At 44.5% G+C, this 16,149-nt stretch overlaps 3 protein-coding genes and 1 non-coding gene across 6 annotated transcripts in view; 2 read left to right on the top strand and 2 right to left on the bottom strand.

Moving 5' to 3' along the window:
- Window positions 1–682, bottom strand: part of LOC119217552 (E3 ubiquitin-protein ligase SMURF2-like) — a 37,095-nt gene extending 36,413 nt beyond the window's left edge. For both annotated transcript variants that reach the window (XM_037471285.2, XM_037471286.2), the window contains exon 1: window positions 264–682. In XM_037471285.2, coding sequence (XP_037327182.1) covers window positions 264–315 — 52 coding nt within the window. In that variant the 5' untranslated portion in view covers window positions 316–682. The remainder of the gene's footprint in view (window positions 1–263) is intronic.
- Window positions 683–1,386: 704 nt separating this feature from the next.
- Window positions 1,387–7,717, bottom strand: LOC119217554 (importin subunit alpha-1-like). 2 transcript variants are annotated; one of them, XM_037471288.2, is made up of 11 exons: window positions 7,638–7,717; window positions 7,219–7,332; window positions 7,009–7,140; window positions 6,433–6,512; window positions 5,697–5,965; window positions 5,285–5,379; window positions 4,728–4,991; window positions 3,908–4,141; window positions 3,060–3,242; window positions 2,090–2,239; window positions 1,387–1,667 (listed from the first exon to the last, which is right to left on the bottom strand). In XM_037471288.2, exons 2-11 carry the CDS (start codon window positions 7,282–7,284, stop codon window positions 1,578–1,580), a joined length of 1,563 nt encoding a protein of 520 aa, XP_037327185.2. In that variant the 5' UTR covers window positions 7,285–7,332; window positions 7,638–7,717; the 3' UTR covers window positions 1,387–1,577. The 2 variants fall into 2 exon arrangements, with proteins under 2 accessions (XP_037327185.2, XP_037327186.2); XM_037471289.2 differs by lacking the exon at window positions 7,638–7,717 and having other exon boundaries at window positions 7,219–7,615.
- Window positions 7,718–7,993: 276 nt separating this feature from the next.
- Window positions 7,994–8,066, top strand: trnar-ccg (transfer RNA arginine (anticodon CCG)). Its single transcript has one exon. It is a non-coding gene; the product is annotated as a tRNA-Arg (tRNA).
- Window positions 8,067–9,344: 1,278 nt separating this feature from the next.
- LOC119217555 (UPF0450 protein C17orf58 homolog) lies at window positions 9,345–12,957 on the top strand. The gene is made up of 5 exons (XM_037471290.2): window positions 9,345–9,429; window positions 10,089–10,754; window positions 11,422–11,508; window positions 11,764–11,955; window positions 12,052–12,957. The coding sequence occupies exons 1-5, from the start codon at window positions 9,357–9,359 to the stop codon at window positions 12,237–12,239; spliced, it is 1,206 nt and encodes a 401-aa protein (XP_037327187.2). The 5' UTR covers window positions 9,345–9,356; the 3' UTR covers window positions 12,240–12,957.
- Window positions 12,958–16,149: the final 3,192 nt, after the last annotated feature.

Raw genomic sequence — 16,149 nt, 5'->3', positions numbered from 1 at the left:
TGCTGTCACGGCTAATGTTTGCTAACGAGCCGGGCTCATTGGCTCTTTCAAGGATGGTTAAGCAGCAAATGGCGAGGTAAAGTTACGTTATGGAAGAAAACAAGTAATTAAACGCGATTAATTACCAAAAAGGCGACGAGGTGAATGTGTTGATACCACATAAGACACGTTTGGTAGTACCCTCAGCAGACGTTAGCCTGGTCGGCTAGCAGGCTAACTACCGCTTACCAACCGCGCAGGAGTTTAACGTTATATCTGCTTACCTGTCAACCGCAGCTTCACCGGACCATTTCTCCTAACTCCTTGACTAGACATTCCCCTTTGTGTTCCAGCTTGATGAAAATGTACAAAAAGCGTCTAATTCATGTGTCAGCGTACGGTACTCGAAAAGGTATTTCCAAAAACAATCTCTCTGCTAGCTGGGGCTAGCTTGTAGTATCACCATAGCCAATCACACAGACTGTGTGTGGAACATAATGGTATCATCGTTGCTGCAATACCACTCTTACTTGAGACCCTACTTCTTCAACAAAAAAAGGCAACACACTATTCCTAAATAAGTCATCTATTGTTAAGCCCACGGGTATCGATACAAATCAACTGGGCAGCTTCCCCTCCATCCAGACAGGCGTCTGTCTCTGCGCGCTGCTTTGACTGAAGTTAGTCGCGGTGCTGGTGAAGACCGAGCTAATGCAAGCAAGACGACATCCGGTACAACCTTTAAAAATAAAAGCATTACAAAACCTCTGCTTTGTCTTAATGCTAAATAGGACAAACATAAATACTATTTTATGAATACAATAGAACATACATTAAAATAGTTAATGATTTTTTATATATCTAGTTACTTTGACTTCATCTAAACATTTTACCTTAGACAGTTGCTTAGTTATAATTAGAATATTCAAATATATAAGTAGTTTTGAGTGTTCATAGACTATCCAAATTTCTTAAGATCGGAGTAACTGCTTAACAGGGAATCATTGGTCCACAGTAAAAGAAAATTATGATAAAACGATTTTTTTTTCACAAGGGTCTTCCATATTAAACCAACAACCATAATGTAATTTCTAATGGACGTAGCAACAGTCGATTCAGGTCTATACAGTGAAGAAAGTTACTTTGACTTTTAGTCTTCCAGGTCGGGTTCCCTATATAGCATAGAGTAATATTTTCAGATGGGCTAAAACATCGATTACATTCAAAAGTAATGCGTAATGTACTATAATCACGACATGCAAGATCACAAGTATAACAAATAACCACAGTGTCACCTAGTGGTGACATGGACACAGATTCAACCCTAATTCCTGAGTTCATTTAGGAATTAATGTATGAGATCTCACCCCCTCACAAATCTTGTCAGCGAAAACATTAGAGGCAATACCCTGTGCAAAGGTTGTTTATTTCTGAAACATCTATAAAGAAAAGTAACTTGTGCATGAGTAACATTTATTTACAAATACTCATTTGAAATTGGGGTATTTAGTCTTTGTACTGGGACATACAAGGATAAAATTCCGAAAGAAGAATACAAAAATATTAACAGACCTAGTGTACATAGAGTGCTGGCTATGTTAAAACTTGAAAGTGCTTTGGTCCGTGGGGAGCTGGAAGGTAAAGTTGTCTTCAGTAGCTTCAGGAACTACAGACTCATCAGCTTCATTCTGGAAGACAGGCGGACAAAAGGCATAACAGGATTTACAAAGTCTTAGCATGTTTTTAGAATAATTTAGTCTTCCACTCTTCCACTTTCATGTGAACAGCAAAGAGGAAACAAATGATCATTCTCTTCCAGTGGGGAAGCAACCATTTGTTGTTGGTGATCTTTCAGGCAGATATTGCCTGCAGAGGCAATGTGATAATCAACAACGTATAGTCACGCTTCCTCAGCTGGTCTAAATTATTTCCATTTATGCGTTGAGAGTGGATAGGAGCTCAATTAAAGCCAACGATACAAATCGACTGATATTCCTCGACAGTCTTGGCAAATTCAGCACAGACCACAACAGATCTAGAAGAAAAGTGAGTATAAACTTTAAACTGAAATTCAGCGATGATCTCTAGTTGGCCAAGTGGTAAAACCTACCTTGTCAGAGAAGAATCGGTCTATGATGTTCAGAGAGGACTTGTAGACAGCTTCGTTGTCATGGGACTGAAGTGCCTCGATCTTTTCCAAACCATCCAACTCCTCGATCATTATGCAGAGTTTTTCAGTCTCACCGGTTTTGTGTGCTCTCTGTAGAGAAAAAAAAAATCTTTAAGGCTAATAGTTCCGTTGCTGTGACAATCCATTTTAATCTGTGAATGTCAAGGATCCATCTGCATCATTCAGACTATTATGTGACAGATTAAAATTTTGTAAATCTTCCTGTTTCTTAATCTCAGAGAGCTAGTTTTAATCTCCATTTAAATCAAGAATTAAAGGAAATGTCTGCCGCCAGAAGAATATCTAAGTGTAATTTTAAAAGCATATTTCTCTTTCAGGTCTTTTGATCTTCTTCCTGCAGTTTTAGGCAGTACTCTGCCATCAACTCCTAATTCTCAACCGGCTGGTTTAAATTTTGGTGCATTTTCCTTGACTTGTCAAAACCTTTGCACAATTTGATCTAATTTACTCCGAATAAAGTACTACAGTGTGTCAATGCACATACAATCTGTGAACATGATCATTGTGAAGAACAAACTCCTGAAGATGGATCCAAAATGTGTCTTCTTGAACACCTTATCATGTTAGACATATATTTTTTATTCTAGAGATTTGCTTTTAATAGTTTTATAACGTATGTCTAGGAGTGGTTAACTATAGTTTAGCACCTTTACGGCTTAACTGTTACACAATGATCTAATTGAGAAAAATAAATGGAGATACTGTGTATAATTCTATGCATCACCAATAACTTAATCAAGTATGAATTGAGTGCATGTAACCTTTCAATAACACAGAGATGAATAATGGACAGGCTGGGCAGAGGTCAGAGGTCAGCACTCAGATTTAACTACAAGCCTGCAGTCAGAAACTACTGTGCAAACATGGCAACAGGCTCTAGGTAATATACCTGAAAAATATTGCAGATGGCATCAAGGATGACCAGGATGATTTTGCTGTCTTTGGCGTTGAGCAGGTTGAGCAGAGGCGCCAGCACCTCGCACTGGACCAGGAAGGCCACTTGCTCCACTGTTCCCCCACTGGTGTAATTGGTGACAGCCCACACAGCCTCCTTCTGAGTCTTGTAGTCTCCCTAAAAAAAATCCATCAGATGTTTAACCCGTAAAAAAACCTGAAGATATACTTAATGAAACTACAGGAATACAATTGAAAAAAAAAAACATGCGTAATCCACAGCAGTTTGGAAAGAAGGGTTGGGGAAAAGGCGAATGGGCCGTGCTGGTCAGGTCTCATTAAAGAATACATGCATAGTCTGACGCACTGTTCTGAGAACTGGAGTTGCACTGTGGCTTTCCATTTGTTCAAGGAAGTAATCACACAGGACATGTAAAACCTCCTCGCCCCGACATAAATCAATAAAAAAACAAGTTGATTTATTATTCATCAATAAATCACATGTGAACTATTGTAACAAGCAAGTAACAAGAGTGCATTTGGGTCAGCATATTCTTTAAATGGGCTTCTCTGCTAGATTACTATTGCATCTAGACTGCTAGTGAGTCCGGTTTCTGTATTCTTACCTGCAATTGTGTGAACTAGGTTTATTTTAGTGTTTTGTTTTACTCGGGTGACTTAGACTCAAAGGAGGACAAGTTAGAGTTAAAACGTGCCGTACTTAATGATCATTTGGTTTTATTCTAATTGTATTGGGGACTAAACTCTCTTTTACTCACTACCCTTTGAGGTAAATAGACTGTATATAATCGGCTTTGGCAGATCGCGATCTTGTGTGCTGACCTGATGTAAGATATCCACGAGGATTGGCATCAGGCCAGCATTGACAACCTCTTGGATCTGGGTGTCTTTGCCAGCAGTGATGTTGGACACCGTCCAGGCCGCTTCCTTCTGGATATTGGGCTTGTGGTGACGCAGCAGGCTGGGGAACATCGCCAGAGCCCCTGCATTCAGGACACACTGCGTCTGCTCGTCGGTCCCAGTCACAATGTTGCCAAGAGAGCGCAAGACTGGAGTCTGGGGAGGGCGGGGAGAGCAAGTCTGTAGCGTTCACGATTTCAGAATGATACATAGGAGAAATATTCAACTTTTATTTCCGGACACATAAGTCCATATAAAAAGCAACCAAAGAAAAACAAAAAACACAAGAAAAGACAGACATTTGTTCCAATGTTTACAAAAACAAGAAGAATACCGACGATCGCTGAGTTGGATCCGTTAAGGCCTTCACGATTGCATTCTGGTTACCTTCATTTTTTGAGTGTTAACGTCTCAATTCATATAATGACGCCCGAAAAGATGTCCGCCTTTGAAACATTAATCAGTCCTAAACTCAACAGACTCACCACAGGAGTGAAAACATGCCAGAAAAGTAATGAGAGCAGTTGGAAAACGGTTTTTTTTTTCTTCATCTTCGAGATACGAGTAAAAAATACACAATATACACAAAAAAAGGGGTTTGTGTAGCCTGTGACCAGCTTTTTGAAGAGCGATGGTATTTGTGACCGTAAAATGAGCACTACTGGATCCAACCAACTATGTTTCACGTCTGTCAAACTCCGTCATGAATTTAGAATCTTACTGTAGCAGAACAGCCACATACCACAATGGAGAGCTCCCCACAGGCCAGCAGCTGCACCAGGAGGGGCACCAAGCCGGCTTGCACCACCACTTCGATCCGCTCATTGGACCCGTCGGTCAGGTAGGACACGGCCCAGCAGACGTCCGCCACAATCTCCCCGTCGTTGTGTTGCAGGAGGCGCACCAGGGCCGGGAGCAGCTGCTGCACCGCCACCAGAGGAGGGGCCGGGTTCTTGTTCCGACACAAGTTGGACAGCGTCCAGGTGATGTTGCGCAGGTAGCAAGACTAGGAAAGTGGATTAGTAACAAAGTGTTATTTAACACCACCATGGTTGTGATAGTTGTTGGGGTAACAGGTACTGGGAATACAAGAGTTTATTAAACAACTGCTGTAAAGAGAGCCATTGCCAAATGGGGCGATAATTCAACATGCTCTTTGAAGGTAATCATTGGGTTATGAAATCAGATATCTCAATTTCACAGTGCATGATTTCTTTGTATAAATTGTCAACTGGCACACATGAACTGACATTTATCAGGAAAAAAAAGCCCCTTTAAATCATTTTGAATGAAACTCACAGGGAACATGTTGAGATCGGGGACAGACAGCAAGGATAGGAGTGGATTGAGACCGCCGTGTTTGATCACGAGGTCTCTGAAGTTGGGTCCATCACCTGGATGTGAGCGGGGATAAACCCTAGTGTTACTACAAGAGGGAGTTCAGCATCTGAACAGGTAGTTCTCCAACTACCAGAATTTGTAGAGGCGGTTTTTCATTATGATATGTTAGAAAACAACGACAACGTTATTCTGATAGACCATTGGTTCCTTCTTATCCTATTTGGCACAAACCCATTTACATTCAATTCAAAATCCCACAATATAAAGCAATCAACATCCCCTTTATAAAAAAAAAGAAAATGAATTACAGCTTCACACAATTAGAACAACTGTTACTCACATCACGCCTATCTCTACAAATAAACTGTACCTGCGATGTTACCCAGGGCCCAAATGGCCTGCTCGCTGATGTGCGGGTGGGGTGACGCCACCAGACTGATGAATGCTGGGATGGCCCCACCCTCCACTACGGCGGAGGTCTGGGCTGAGGTACCCGAGGCGATGTTGGTCAGGGCCCAAGCTGCCTCAAATTGGATGGGGGGGAACTCAGACAGAGCCAGAAAACTAACGAACCTCGGGATAAGGTTGGCAGCAATTATGCTGTCAATAGGTGGATGTGATTCTCTTGAGATGAGCCTCCTGTGCACCAGGACAAATGGAGAAGGTGGGGAGTTGACAACGGCAAAGGAACTTCAAGGGAAGGGAAAGGCAACTTTTCCCTTTGTTTAAATGTCAATTATGACTGATGGTTGCCCGTTGAACACGTTTGGGAACAAAGTGAGTTGCAACTCAATACAAACAAGAGAAACAAGCACTTCTAGATTTAGAAGGACTCTGCAAACCAGTCTGTTTGCAGTTCACATCCATATCTGTCAAAAATGACTTCATTTTATCATTTTTTCCTAATCTTTCGTCAGAAAGTGTCACGGTTAGCATTCCACAACATAGGATTGCATGACATTATATCCTTCCAGTACACACACATACAACAAAAAAACCTGTACTAAAACATTTTAAACAATAGAATTGATGCACTGCGTGCAAGCATAAAATACCTTTAATACATTGTCACGAAAAGACTTAGAGGTTCTTTGAAGGGATTTTACCTGGCTGCCTGTGTGGCCTGCAGCTGAACATCTAGGTTCTGGCTGTTTACTCCTCTTACAATCTCTTCCAGAGACCAGTGCTAGGGAGGCCGAAGAAAGAAGCCGCACGTTATCTATTTGCACACCTGGGTTATAAACAACCCGAAACACGCACTACTGGAGCATGCGTGGTACAGGCTTAGGTTACAGGATCAAGACATAGCAGTTCAAAGGTAACAAAGATTATAGACCTAATACTTGCTTGGTGGCGAATTTAAATAGGACAGTGTTGAAATAAAAAAAATGATAGAGGGTGGCTCCTCCTAAATCAACAGGCATGTATTTTGTATTGAGGGTAAAAGCTTTACACCGTCTTCATTGGCAGCCTTTGTGGTTCAAACTAACTTTTTCTCTAAATGCATCATTAGGCATGGAGGCTGCTGCATCTCATTGCACAGTCAAATGTAATAAACGGAAAACACATGGGAAGTTGTGTTGACTTAATTACTGGTGCGACCGGTGTACTCTTCCCAGCCGGGTGCAGTGCCTGGTGAACGAAAGGGGCGGTGGAGCAGAGAAAGGCGGGCTGCGGTCTACCTGCGCGTTCTCTTGGAGAGGAGAGGTGGGCCCATCCAGGAGGCTCTGGACGTTTCTCTTCTTTAGGATCTGATCGTCCTTCTTTGCTTTCCGTAACTCCACATTGGCTTCCGCTCGTCTTCGTCTTAGCTCCTGAAGAAGTCGAAACAACATTATAGTCGAATGCCCGTGATTAATGTAACACGGTCGACTGTTACTTGCGGAACTTACATTGACATCTTTCCCTTTGTTTTTGAACTGGGTGAGACGAGCGCCGTTGTCGTTGCTAGCGGACATCGCTGACCGTTGAAGAGGACGATTGATTCCAATGGAATTTTAAAGACCCTGTTAAACGATAATAACCGTTGAGAAAAGTCAACGTTTGTACCAGAATCAGAAAGGTTTTCGCTCGCCTTCCTCTGTAGTTGGCTAACGTTAGCTAGGCTAGCGTTTAACTGCTTGCGTTGAGGCCAAGCCGGTTACAAGCCATGTGGCCCGTCGCCCACGGAGTCCGCCTGGTGACGTTATAGCCCCCAAAGCCCGCCGATACAACGACAACACACCAAGATTATAAGAAACAGCTGAACGTAAATGCACAGTTAATTAGATAGAAATGAGTATGTGGCCAATAGCATGAGCGACGTCCTTACCTTAGGTTTCGTGTAAATCTTTTTTTTAAACAGACGTGACGTCATTTATATACACCCTGTTTTTCTGCGTTTTGATTGGTCTGACGCTCATAAGCTGTCCACGGTGAAAAAAAAAGACGAGACGCTTCAAACAACAAAGACGTTGTCAAAGGCAACCGCTGTCGGTATCGCGAGACAAAACACATTTGTAAAACATCGTTTTGTATTGTTTTGATTTCATCGCGGCCCATTATAGTCCTCTCCGAAATACAATTTGGACCGTATGTAACATTTACTGCAAATAGCAAAGTATACTTTGTAATCCAGAGACCTAACTGTTTTTTATATTCTTTGTTTCCCACCTCTGGTTACGTGTTGACCCAGTGGCCTAATGGATAAGGCATCAGCCTCCGGAGCTGGGGATTGTGGGTTCGAGTCCCATCTGGGTCGTATTTAACTCCTTTTCAGTGTTTGTGAATATATCCTTGTGTAATGACGAATTAAGTCGTCGTTCATCTATCCTTGTTGAAAATGAGTGACTCTACTTATTCGAACCTATAGTTATTACATTTTCTCTAACGTTTTAACTGATTAAACAAACGACATGGTGGTCTCAGAATAACCTCACTAGAGACTTTTCGTATAAAACAAGGGTGCAGCGGCAAACCGAAACTGATTCTTAATAAGATGCTTCGCATGTGTCTGACTTTCTACTCGGAAATGAATGAGAAGACTGAAAATGTGAAACTGTAGTTACTGCAGGTGAGAATATAACACGAATTCGGCATTTATTCTGGTTCGACGAAAACAATGTTGTGCTACAATCAATATAATAACCACTATAGATAGACCTGTTAAGAAAACATACATTGACAGGGAACCGTGTACTATTCCGGAGCATTTTGGAATACCGTAGTTGATTTATTGCCCCACAGTGGCCACCGCGAGGAACTGCCACCAAAACGTGAAATTCGTCCAAACGGAGTCCAAATGATAGCAAGCACTCCCACTTCCGGTAAATAATTTCGAATTAAAATTAAGATCTGAAACCCTACAGTAACTATAATAAAGGCATTCACGCCAACTTCGTCTCCTTCACAATGTCTTTGGTATTTACCTTTTGTAGGTAGTTTTTATCATTTATTTTTTGCCGTGTCCAACATATGTTCTTTTTCATGCAATAAATATAAACCCTTTACCACTTGAGAACAATGTGACTCATCTAATGGTACTTGGTCATTTTATCTGATTTAAACTTATCTATTGATGGGTCGCGGTTTCCCATTGCAGCCACTAGAGGGCGGTCGAGCCTCGTTTAAAGTTAGTCCTCAGGTGGCCTAAACCTAAGCGCTACGTCGCATCAAAGTGCGCTTAAGTTATGATCAGTCAAATTATCCCAAAGTTGACTGTGTGTCATATTTTCCAGATATTTGTCTAAAAAAAGCGAAGGAAGAAGATGTTCATTATTTGCACAGAGAAACTCAGTTCGCTTTTACATAAATCCTACTTATTGAGCTAAAGAGAGTACCTACACAGAACCGTATTTTCCCTCCCATCTGGTAAACAGCCTTCCAGAATGCATTTATGAATGAAAGGAGTGTCATGTCAACGTGTTTACTTCGGTTTTAGGGACGTCCCACCGTCTCCTTCTCCGTCCCATCGCATGTCATTCCCTAAACCGCTCGTATAAAATCTCAGGAATTCCGTCTCTGCGGCAGAAGTGCACACTGAACATCTAGGATGACGGGGATTATTCTGTTTCTCTTGTTTCTAGGCTTTCCTCTTGACAAGACGGAAGAACATGGTGTCAATGGTGAGTGTACGCACTTTTTCTTTTCTTTTTACCCAGAAATGTGTAGGGTTTTATGTGAGTTACTTTTACCCACTCGTTGTTTACCTTCTAGTGAGGTCTATTTATTCTAATAGGTCTGTTGAGATGTATTTATTTCTGTATTTACTGTTCAACACTGAGGGGATCCTTGGGTTTGGATAATACACAATGTCGCTTACATCGGTATTATTTCGAGAGAAAAAAAGAAAAGAAATGTAAACTACAAAAAATGTTTTGTTCGAATCCAATGAAGAAATCGTACGTTCCAATGCAAATATGTGATTTAGATGAATCACAAAGGGAGTAGGAGCTGGTCGCTGGTCATTACTTTGACGGATTGGGTTTCATTATAAAAACTAATATCTGATCTGTAGATCCTTATCAAGTTAGACATCTACAACGCACTTATGCTCAGATCAATCAGTGTCATACTCCAGAGCCAGTTCTCACGATCAAAGTTCGTACTTTGTACTAACTCCAAACTTGGTCCCACTTTATTAATTCATCTGAATTAATGTCCTAGTAAAATGAACCCATTATCTTATTGTAGAAGCAGCGGCTTTGATGTCACAACAACACACCACATCAAATGGAAGGGAAATGTCTTACTGAAGTACAACTTGTTGTTTGTGTTCACCCAGAGCTGTACACTCTGATAGAAAAGGGTCAACCCATCTTTGTGGATCCAGCTCCAAACAACCAGAGCTGGGGGGTGGTCAAAGAGCCCTCCCTGCCCATCAATGAGCTCCTGGAGAAGAGCAGCAAGACGAGCGAGTCCAAGTTCAGCCTGCATCCTCTTCCTTCTGCCGTCTGGCCGAAGCACAGCGACCTGGCCCCCATCCCTCGCCACCACGGCCTCCACAACAAGAGCAAAAAGGGCCCCAAGAGCGACCGCCTGGTGGAGCACAACAGCGAGAAAACCCGAGGAGAAGTTGCCTGGCTGCTCCCCAAAACCCCGCTGCCCGGAGCCACGGCCGCCGCCCCCAACCGCACCGTGCAGAGGACCAACCAGGAGACCCAGTCCAACAGCAGCCCCCCCCAGCAGGCGGAAACGGACGGACACCCCAGCTCCAGACCCAGGGGTCCGGCCCTGGCGCAGCCTCAGACTCCGCCGCACCAAGCGGCCCCTCCCCCGCGCAGGGAGAACAGCCACAACCGGCGGCTGGACCAAGAGGAGAACCGGCCGGGGAAGTCCAGGCTCTATCAGCCGGGCATCGGCGCCGCGACCCGCAACAACAGCCGCCCACCGGTCGTCCTCAACCGGCGCTCCTCCAGCCTGCTTTACCAGTTCGACATCTTGAAGCGAGGTACGGGGGGGGGTGGGGGGGGGATTCGTTGTGTCCTACTGTGTGGCCCCGCGTGTGGAGCAGCATCACTGATTGTTACTTTGTTGAGCTTGAGCTTTATTTTTCAAACTCCCCCTTTTGAGAATATTTCCAAAGATTGAGTAATCTGAGTAATCTTGAGGGGGCATTGTGCTTAGTTTATGTGCTCAGTAGATTTAGTTTGAGGGGGCACAACATTTATCTTGCCCCTGCCTAGACCCGGCCCTGAATCTGAAACGTTTTCCGTGGGCTCAACACCGATACGCCACATTTGTTGATGCATCCTGGAGGCTCGTGCAGGTTTAACAAGGTGCCCATGTCACGACGATAAGAAACACACGTTTATTTCAGCTTTGCGGGAAAGAGTGAGTCACAGCGCAATGTCATGTACACTGGAGTCCACATCATAGAGTGATGGTTTGAAACCGACCACTGTGGCAAAGCAAGTGCGACGGTCCTGACATTGAGATTGAGAATATGTGTGTCTCACACACACACACACACACACACACACAGGAATGCAATGGCCGGGTTTTGTAATGACCACCTTGTTCTTTTCTAATGACGGCGGAATGAGGTTCTGGCAGCAGACCGTCTCTTTTTATTCTCATCCCTTCATCCTGTCGCCTGCTTGTCTTCTCCTCCGCAGAGTCCGACTTTACACACGAGGCCTTCTGCATGAGCGACTGCAGGAAGGAGAAGGAGGAGAGGGAGTACTACTGCTACAGTGAGTTTGGTACGTACCCAAACAAAGACAAAGATGGTGTTTTGGTTCCAAATGCAGTAATAGCTTAACAAAGTCCATAAAGGTCCAATAATTAACAATAATTACCCCCCCCCCCCCCCCTCTAATCTTCTCATCTCACTCTGGGCATTAAAGCAAAGAATATATATTTTCCAAAGATGTCAAACAAGGCCTACGGACCTGTGCACATTCTGAACGTAGGGCCGATGTTGACGTGTCACGTTTATTTTCATGTTTCTCCAACAGCTGTTAACGGGATTGTTTACGACATCGACGTGTTGCGTAACGGGATACGCCTCATCACGCTGATGGTGAGCACCGACGGCTTCTACAAGATGAGTCGGCTCTATGTGACGCCGGACAGCTATTTCTTCAAGGTCCGCCTCCTGGTCCTGGACACCTTCAAGTGCAGCAAGCCCTGCCCTGACATCAAGCTCGGTGAGCGAATGGAAACGGCGGCACGAGCAAATGTGCACATCTGCATCTCTCGTTTCAATACTGACCCCCCCCCCCCCCCCCCCGTTTGTTCCCAAGGAACCCGATACATCATGATGGGCCAGATCTACCACCGGAGGCGCCACCTTCCCAGCGACCTCCTCAACCTACTGGGGGGCAAACTGAAGCCCGGGGACGGCCTCCTGAGAAGCAACAACTACGTCGAGAGGTTCAACAAGCGGCGGCACCAGAAAGCCCTCGAGGCCACCCGCTCCAAGTGCAGGTGAACCGGAGATAAGACCTCCGCCCCCTGCTGGAGGGGAAGAGACACTGCAGCTCGCCTCGACTGATCCCAACCAACTATTGTGCAAGACGGAAGACACTTTGCAGAAGGCTCGGATCTATTTTTTATTTTTTTTTAAACGGACTGCTATGACCTATCCAAACCCTGGTTTAATATTTTTTTTTACTCCTCTGTAAAGTTCCTGGAGCATGGACTTAGTGCTCTCTTTGAGAGAAAACACAAGCCACTTCAATTAAATGGATTTTGCAGTATGGTATTGTAATGTTTGGGGTTTCAGACAAGGGTAAATAGCAGGTCCTCCCAAAAACTCCTCATTCATTCATGGCTGGTTCATGAACCCCCACATTCAAACATCATCAAATTGACTCACTTTTACAGGGCATTTGGCTCATCTGAAGAACGTTATGCCACACAATTAGTTTGTAGAATATGTGTATTCTGTCATATTGAATCCGAGGTCACATGGGTATGTTCCTGTTTTATTCATGTATACTTAGCATGCCAACTCAGTCTGATCCCGCCTCTGTCATCCTTATCCAATCGTACACACAGTTGAACAGTTGCACAGTGCGTTTTCTGCCCGGAGCCCTGGATCAGATCCCACATTTCGGTCCTGTTGATTCCTTTGATTAAATGATCGTCCTAGATTGCAAAATGAATGCAAAATGTCGTGTAGCACCAAATACTAGTGACACTCGATCCCCTGCATGTTGTCACTGTGGTTGTTGTTGGGGGGGGGGGGGGGGGGGGGGAAGGAAATGCACTATTATTGTAACAAGGACCAAACGAACCACAGAAACAAACCGCAGTGGAGGAGGAAGGGACAGGACGGCTTATTTTTCTAACTTTAATCATTTGCTCATCTGGACTGGAACATGAGAAGGGGCCCTGCTGAATGAGGAAGGGACTGAAGCCATGCGTCTAATCGCAGGAGTCGGATCCTCTCCCCACCTGGACACACGACTCATAGAAGCGCCTCCGCGACAGCTCCCTCTTTGGGACGGCCCCGTGTGGCTCTTGCTCACACACAGACACGTCCTCCTCCAGGGGTCCCTGAACTCTAGTATTTAGACACCATGAGAGAAAAAGAAAGGCAGAAATGAATAAAGGTCATGTAACAGGGAGGGGGACTCAAGCAGGAGAGGGCATGTTGGCTCCGTGTTTCTGAAGGAGTAGCCTGTTTAATCCGAGGTTTCTCGCTTGATCGTAGTTCCGCCCTGAGCTCATGGACGGGGAAACTTGCACTGAACGTTTACACTGCGTCCATGAACCCAATAAAGAGAAAACCTGCCTTCGTTTTGTACTCAACGACCCTGTGGAGAATTTATTTGTCTCGAACCAACCCTCCACTCCCGCTATCACATACATCTGCCCACTGACCCAAACATTGTTCCCCATTATCTTCCCCAGTGATTGCATGGGAAGGAGGCCTCTCTAGTCACTCTAATTAGAGTTCAACAACCATGTTCTCTGTCTGGCCTCCGGGAAGAGAAACCAACCCCCCAGGGGGGGAACTGGGAGGCAGGCAGGGCTAAGCCTTTTCTCCCCCCCCCCCCCCCGTGTGGGTCTGTCAGTCGGTTCCCAGGCCGGAGGAAGCCTCTATCTGGGATCAGCGCCGGGGGGGAACGCATGCAGGCGGCAGGAAACAGGAGCCTGCTTCACATCTTGGCTACTGTCGCAGCGGGAGGACATTACTCCGTGGAGAGGATATAGAGGAGGAGGAGGAGGAGGGAGGTGGGAATCTCTTACTTGCTTCCTGTGTGATAGCCCCCGAGCCACAGGGGGTGGGGGGGAGTTTGGGAGAAAGACGGGGGGGGGTATTGAAACCACATCTGCGGCGCTTGCAGCATCAACACAAGCCTCTGGATTCATTTAGCGGGTTTGGGGAGTTACGAGAGGGAGGTGTGGGGGAGAGAGAGAGAGAGAGAGACAGGCCGACCTGTCACGTGTCACGTTGTTGGCAGTTTCATCACAGGAAGAGTGCGTCAGAGGTCATGACCCGTGTCCAGATAATTGGCACAAGTTAAGAAGGGGATTGGAGGCCCTAAGTGGTGGCCCCTCGGTTGCACTATTGTCGATAGTAATTCATGTATGTCTCAAACAGGCTGTATAACTACACTGTAACTTATACTGTATGTCCACGAGTCAAGGCCATGATCGAGTCATTTTTAGCTGAAGCTGACGAGAAACGGGGGACGCCTCAAAACGTCATTTCATTTTCACCTCACCATTTAATCCACATAACTACTTCAACTTCTTCTACACACAGGGTCCATCTTGAGGGGCGATGATGAGCAGAGGCAGTGAAAGAAAACACAAGTCAAGTTTGGAGAACTGGTGTCAAAAACATTACTTTATTATCTAGGATGAAATGTCCTATCAAGTACAAAAGAGAATCTCTTCAGAGTTGCAACAATCAGTTAAAAACAGAGTATTCTTTACCTGCGGTTATGTTTCCTCAAACTGAAAAATTAACATGATTCATTGATATGAATAAATAATACAAGAAATGCAAATGTCAATATAGAAGTTATGTGGAACTGGTTGGTATCTTACAAAAAAAAAGGAAACTTCGTTACAAGAGTTATCTGTGTCACTCCACCTCATTAGATACCTGTATGCTCACAATATGCAGCAGTTTAAATATGAAGGACAATTTCACCTCAAATGTAGAGTTCACTTCGATTAACGAGAAAAAGTACAGTTGAAATATACAGACGGGCTTAGTTTCTGGTTCAAAGACAGAAAAATAAAAATTCTTTCATTGCAATATATTTGAACAGCCAATAATATACAATAGAGATTAAAGACAGAGGATGAAACACATCTTCATCAGATTATAAAGTAATTTGTGTGAAAGACACAGAAGACCGTAAAGAAGACAGCAGCAGCATCATCATCTCTCAAGTCTGCGAATACACACCGTTTTAAACTGTTCAACTCAAAGACAACTGTGTCTTAGGACTGCGCCCCGGCCTATAAAACTGATAATCACAGATTACAAAAAGTTTCCCCAAATATGATAAAAATGCCGCTATATAAAATGTTCATTACAAACCCCCAACGGTACAAAGACCCCCCCCAGTCTCCACTCAAACGTCAACTCCCCCACTCGGGCCGCAGAACGCAACATAACGGAGTCGACGCCGAGTGGAACAGTCCGTTATCCAATTACTTCACCTGCTCTGAGGGCGAGTTGAGAGACACATGTGAGCCAAGCTGTCAACTTCAAGGAAATGTGCTGGAAGAATTGACTGACAGATGAGGGGAGAGCGACTTACAGAACCACAGAATCAGAGCTTTTGAGTGTGTGTGTGTGTGTGTGAGAGAGAGAATAGAACGAAGGAACGTAGGCCTAAACTTCAAACTTAGAGAACAAAGCTCGTCAACATTCTTCACCTCGTTTCAGAAAAACACAAACTGGTAAATGGTGAGAAGAAAGGCAGGATGTGGTGGGAGGGACGGCCTGTCCCGGGCGTTTCCCTTCGACCACATGGCCGACCCCTTGAATCACTGGAGTGAGTGACGTCTACAGCCGTTAATTCACCTCTTGATTATTCTATTCTTTTTTTAATTTTTTTAATTATTCTCACAGAAATCTAGCTTCTATTAAAATGGAGAATCTCAGCATCAGGACCTGGATGAGACGGTGTTTGGTATGAAGCACAGATGGGAGGACACTGCGCCGGAGATTAGCTGCACAAGGAGTATCTGAAATTGGATTTGCGTCAATGGGGGGGGGGGGGGTTACTTTTACTCTTGTGGTGGACAAAGAGGGACATTTGTTCCAAAAGCAGCAATAAAACGCTGCTTTCAGGCGTAGTCGGTAAATGGGAGATGGAGAAACTCTGAGGTGGCGTACATGCGTGTGTGACGCCACATGCGGAGGACAT

Source organism: Pungitius pungitius, chromosome 9 (genome assembly GCF_949316345.1).
Source record: "Pungitius pungitius chromosome 9, fPunPun2.1, whole genome shotgun sequence".
Taxonomy (NCBI): Eukaryota; Metazoa; Chordata; class Actinopteri; order Perciformes; family Gasterosteidae; genus Pungitius; species Pungitius pungitius.
Note: the sequence above shows the minus strand (reverse complement) of the source record. Positions and strands in the feature narration are given on the sequence as shown.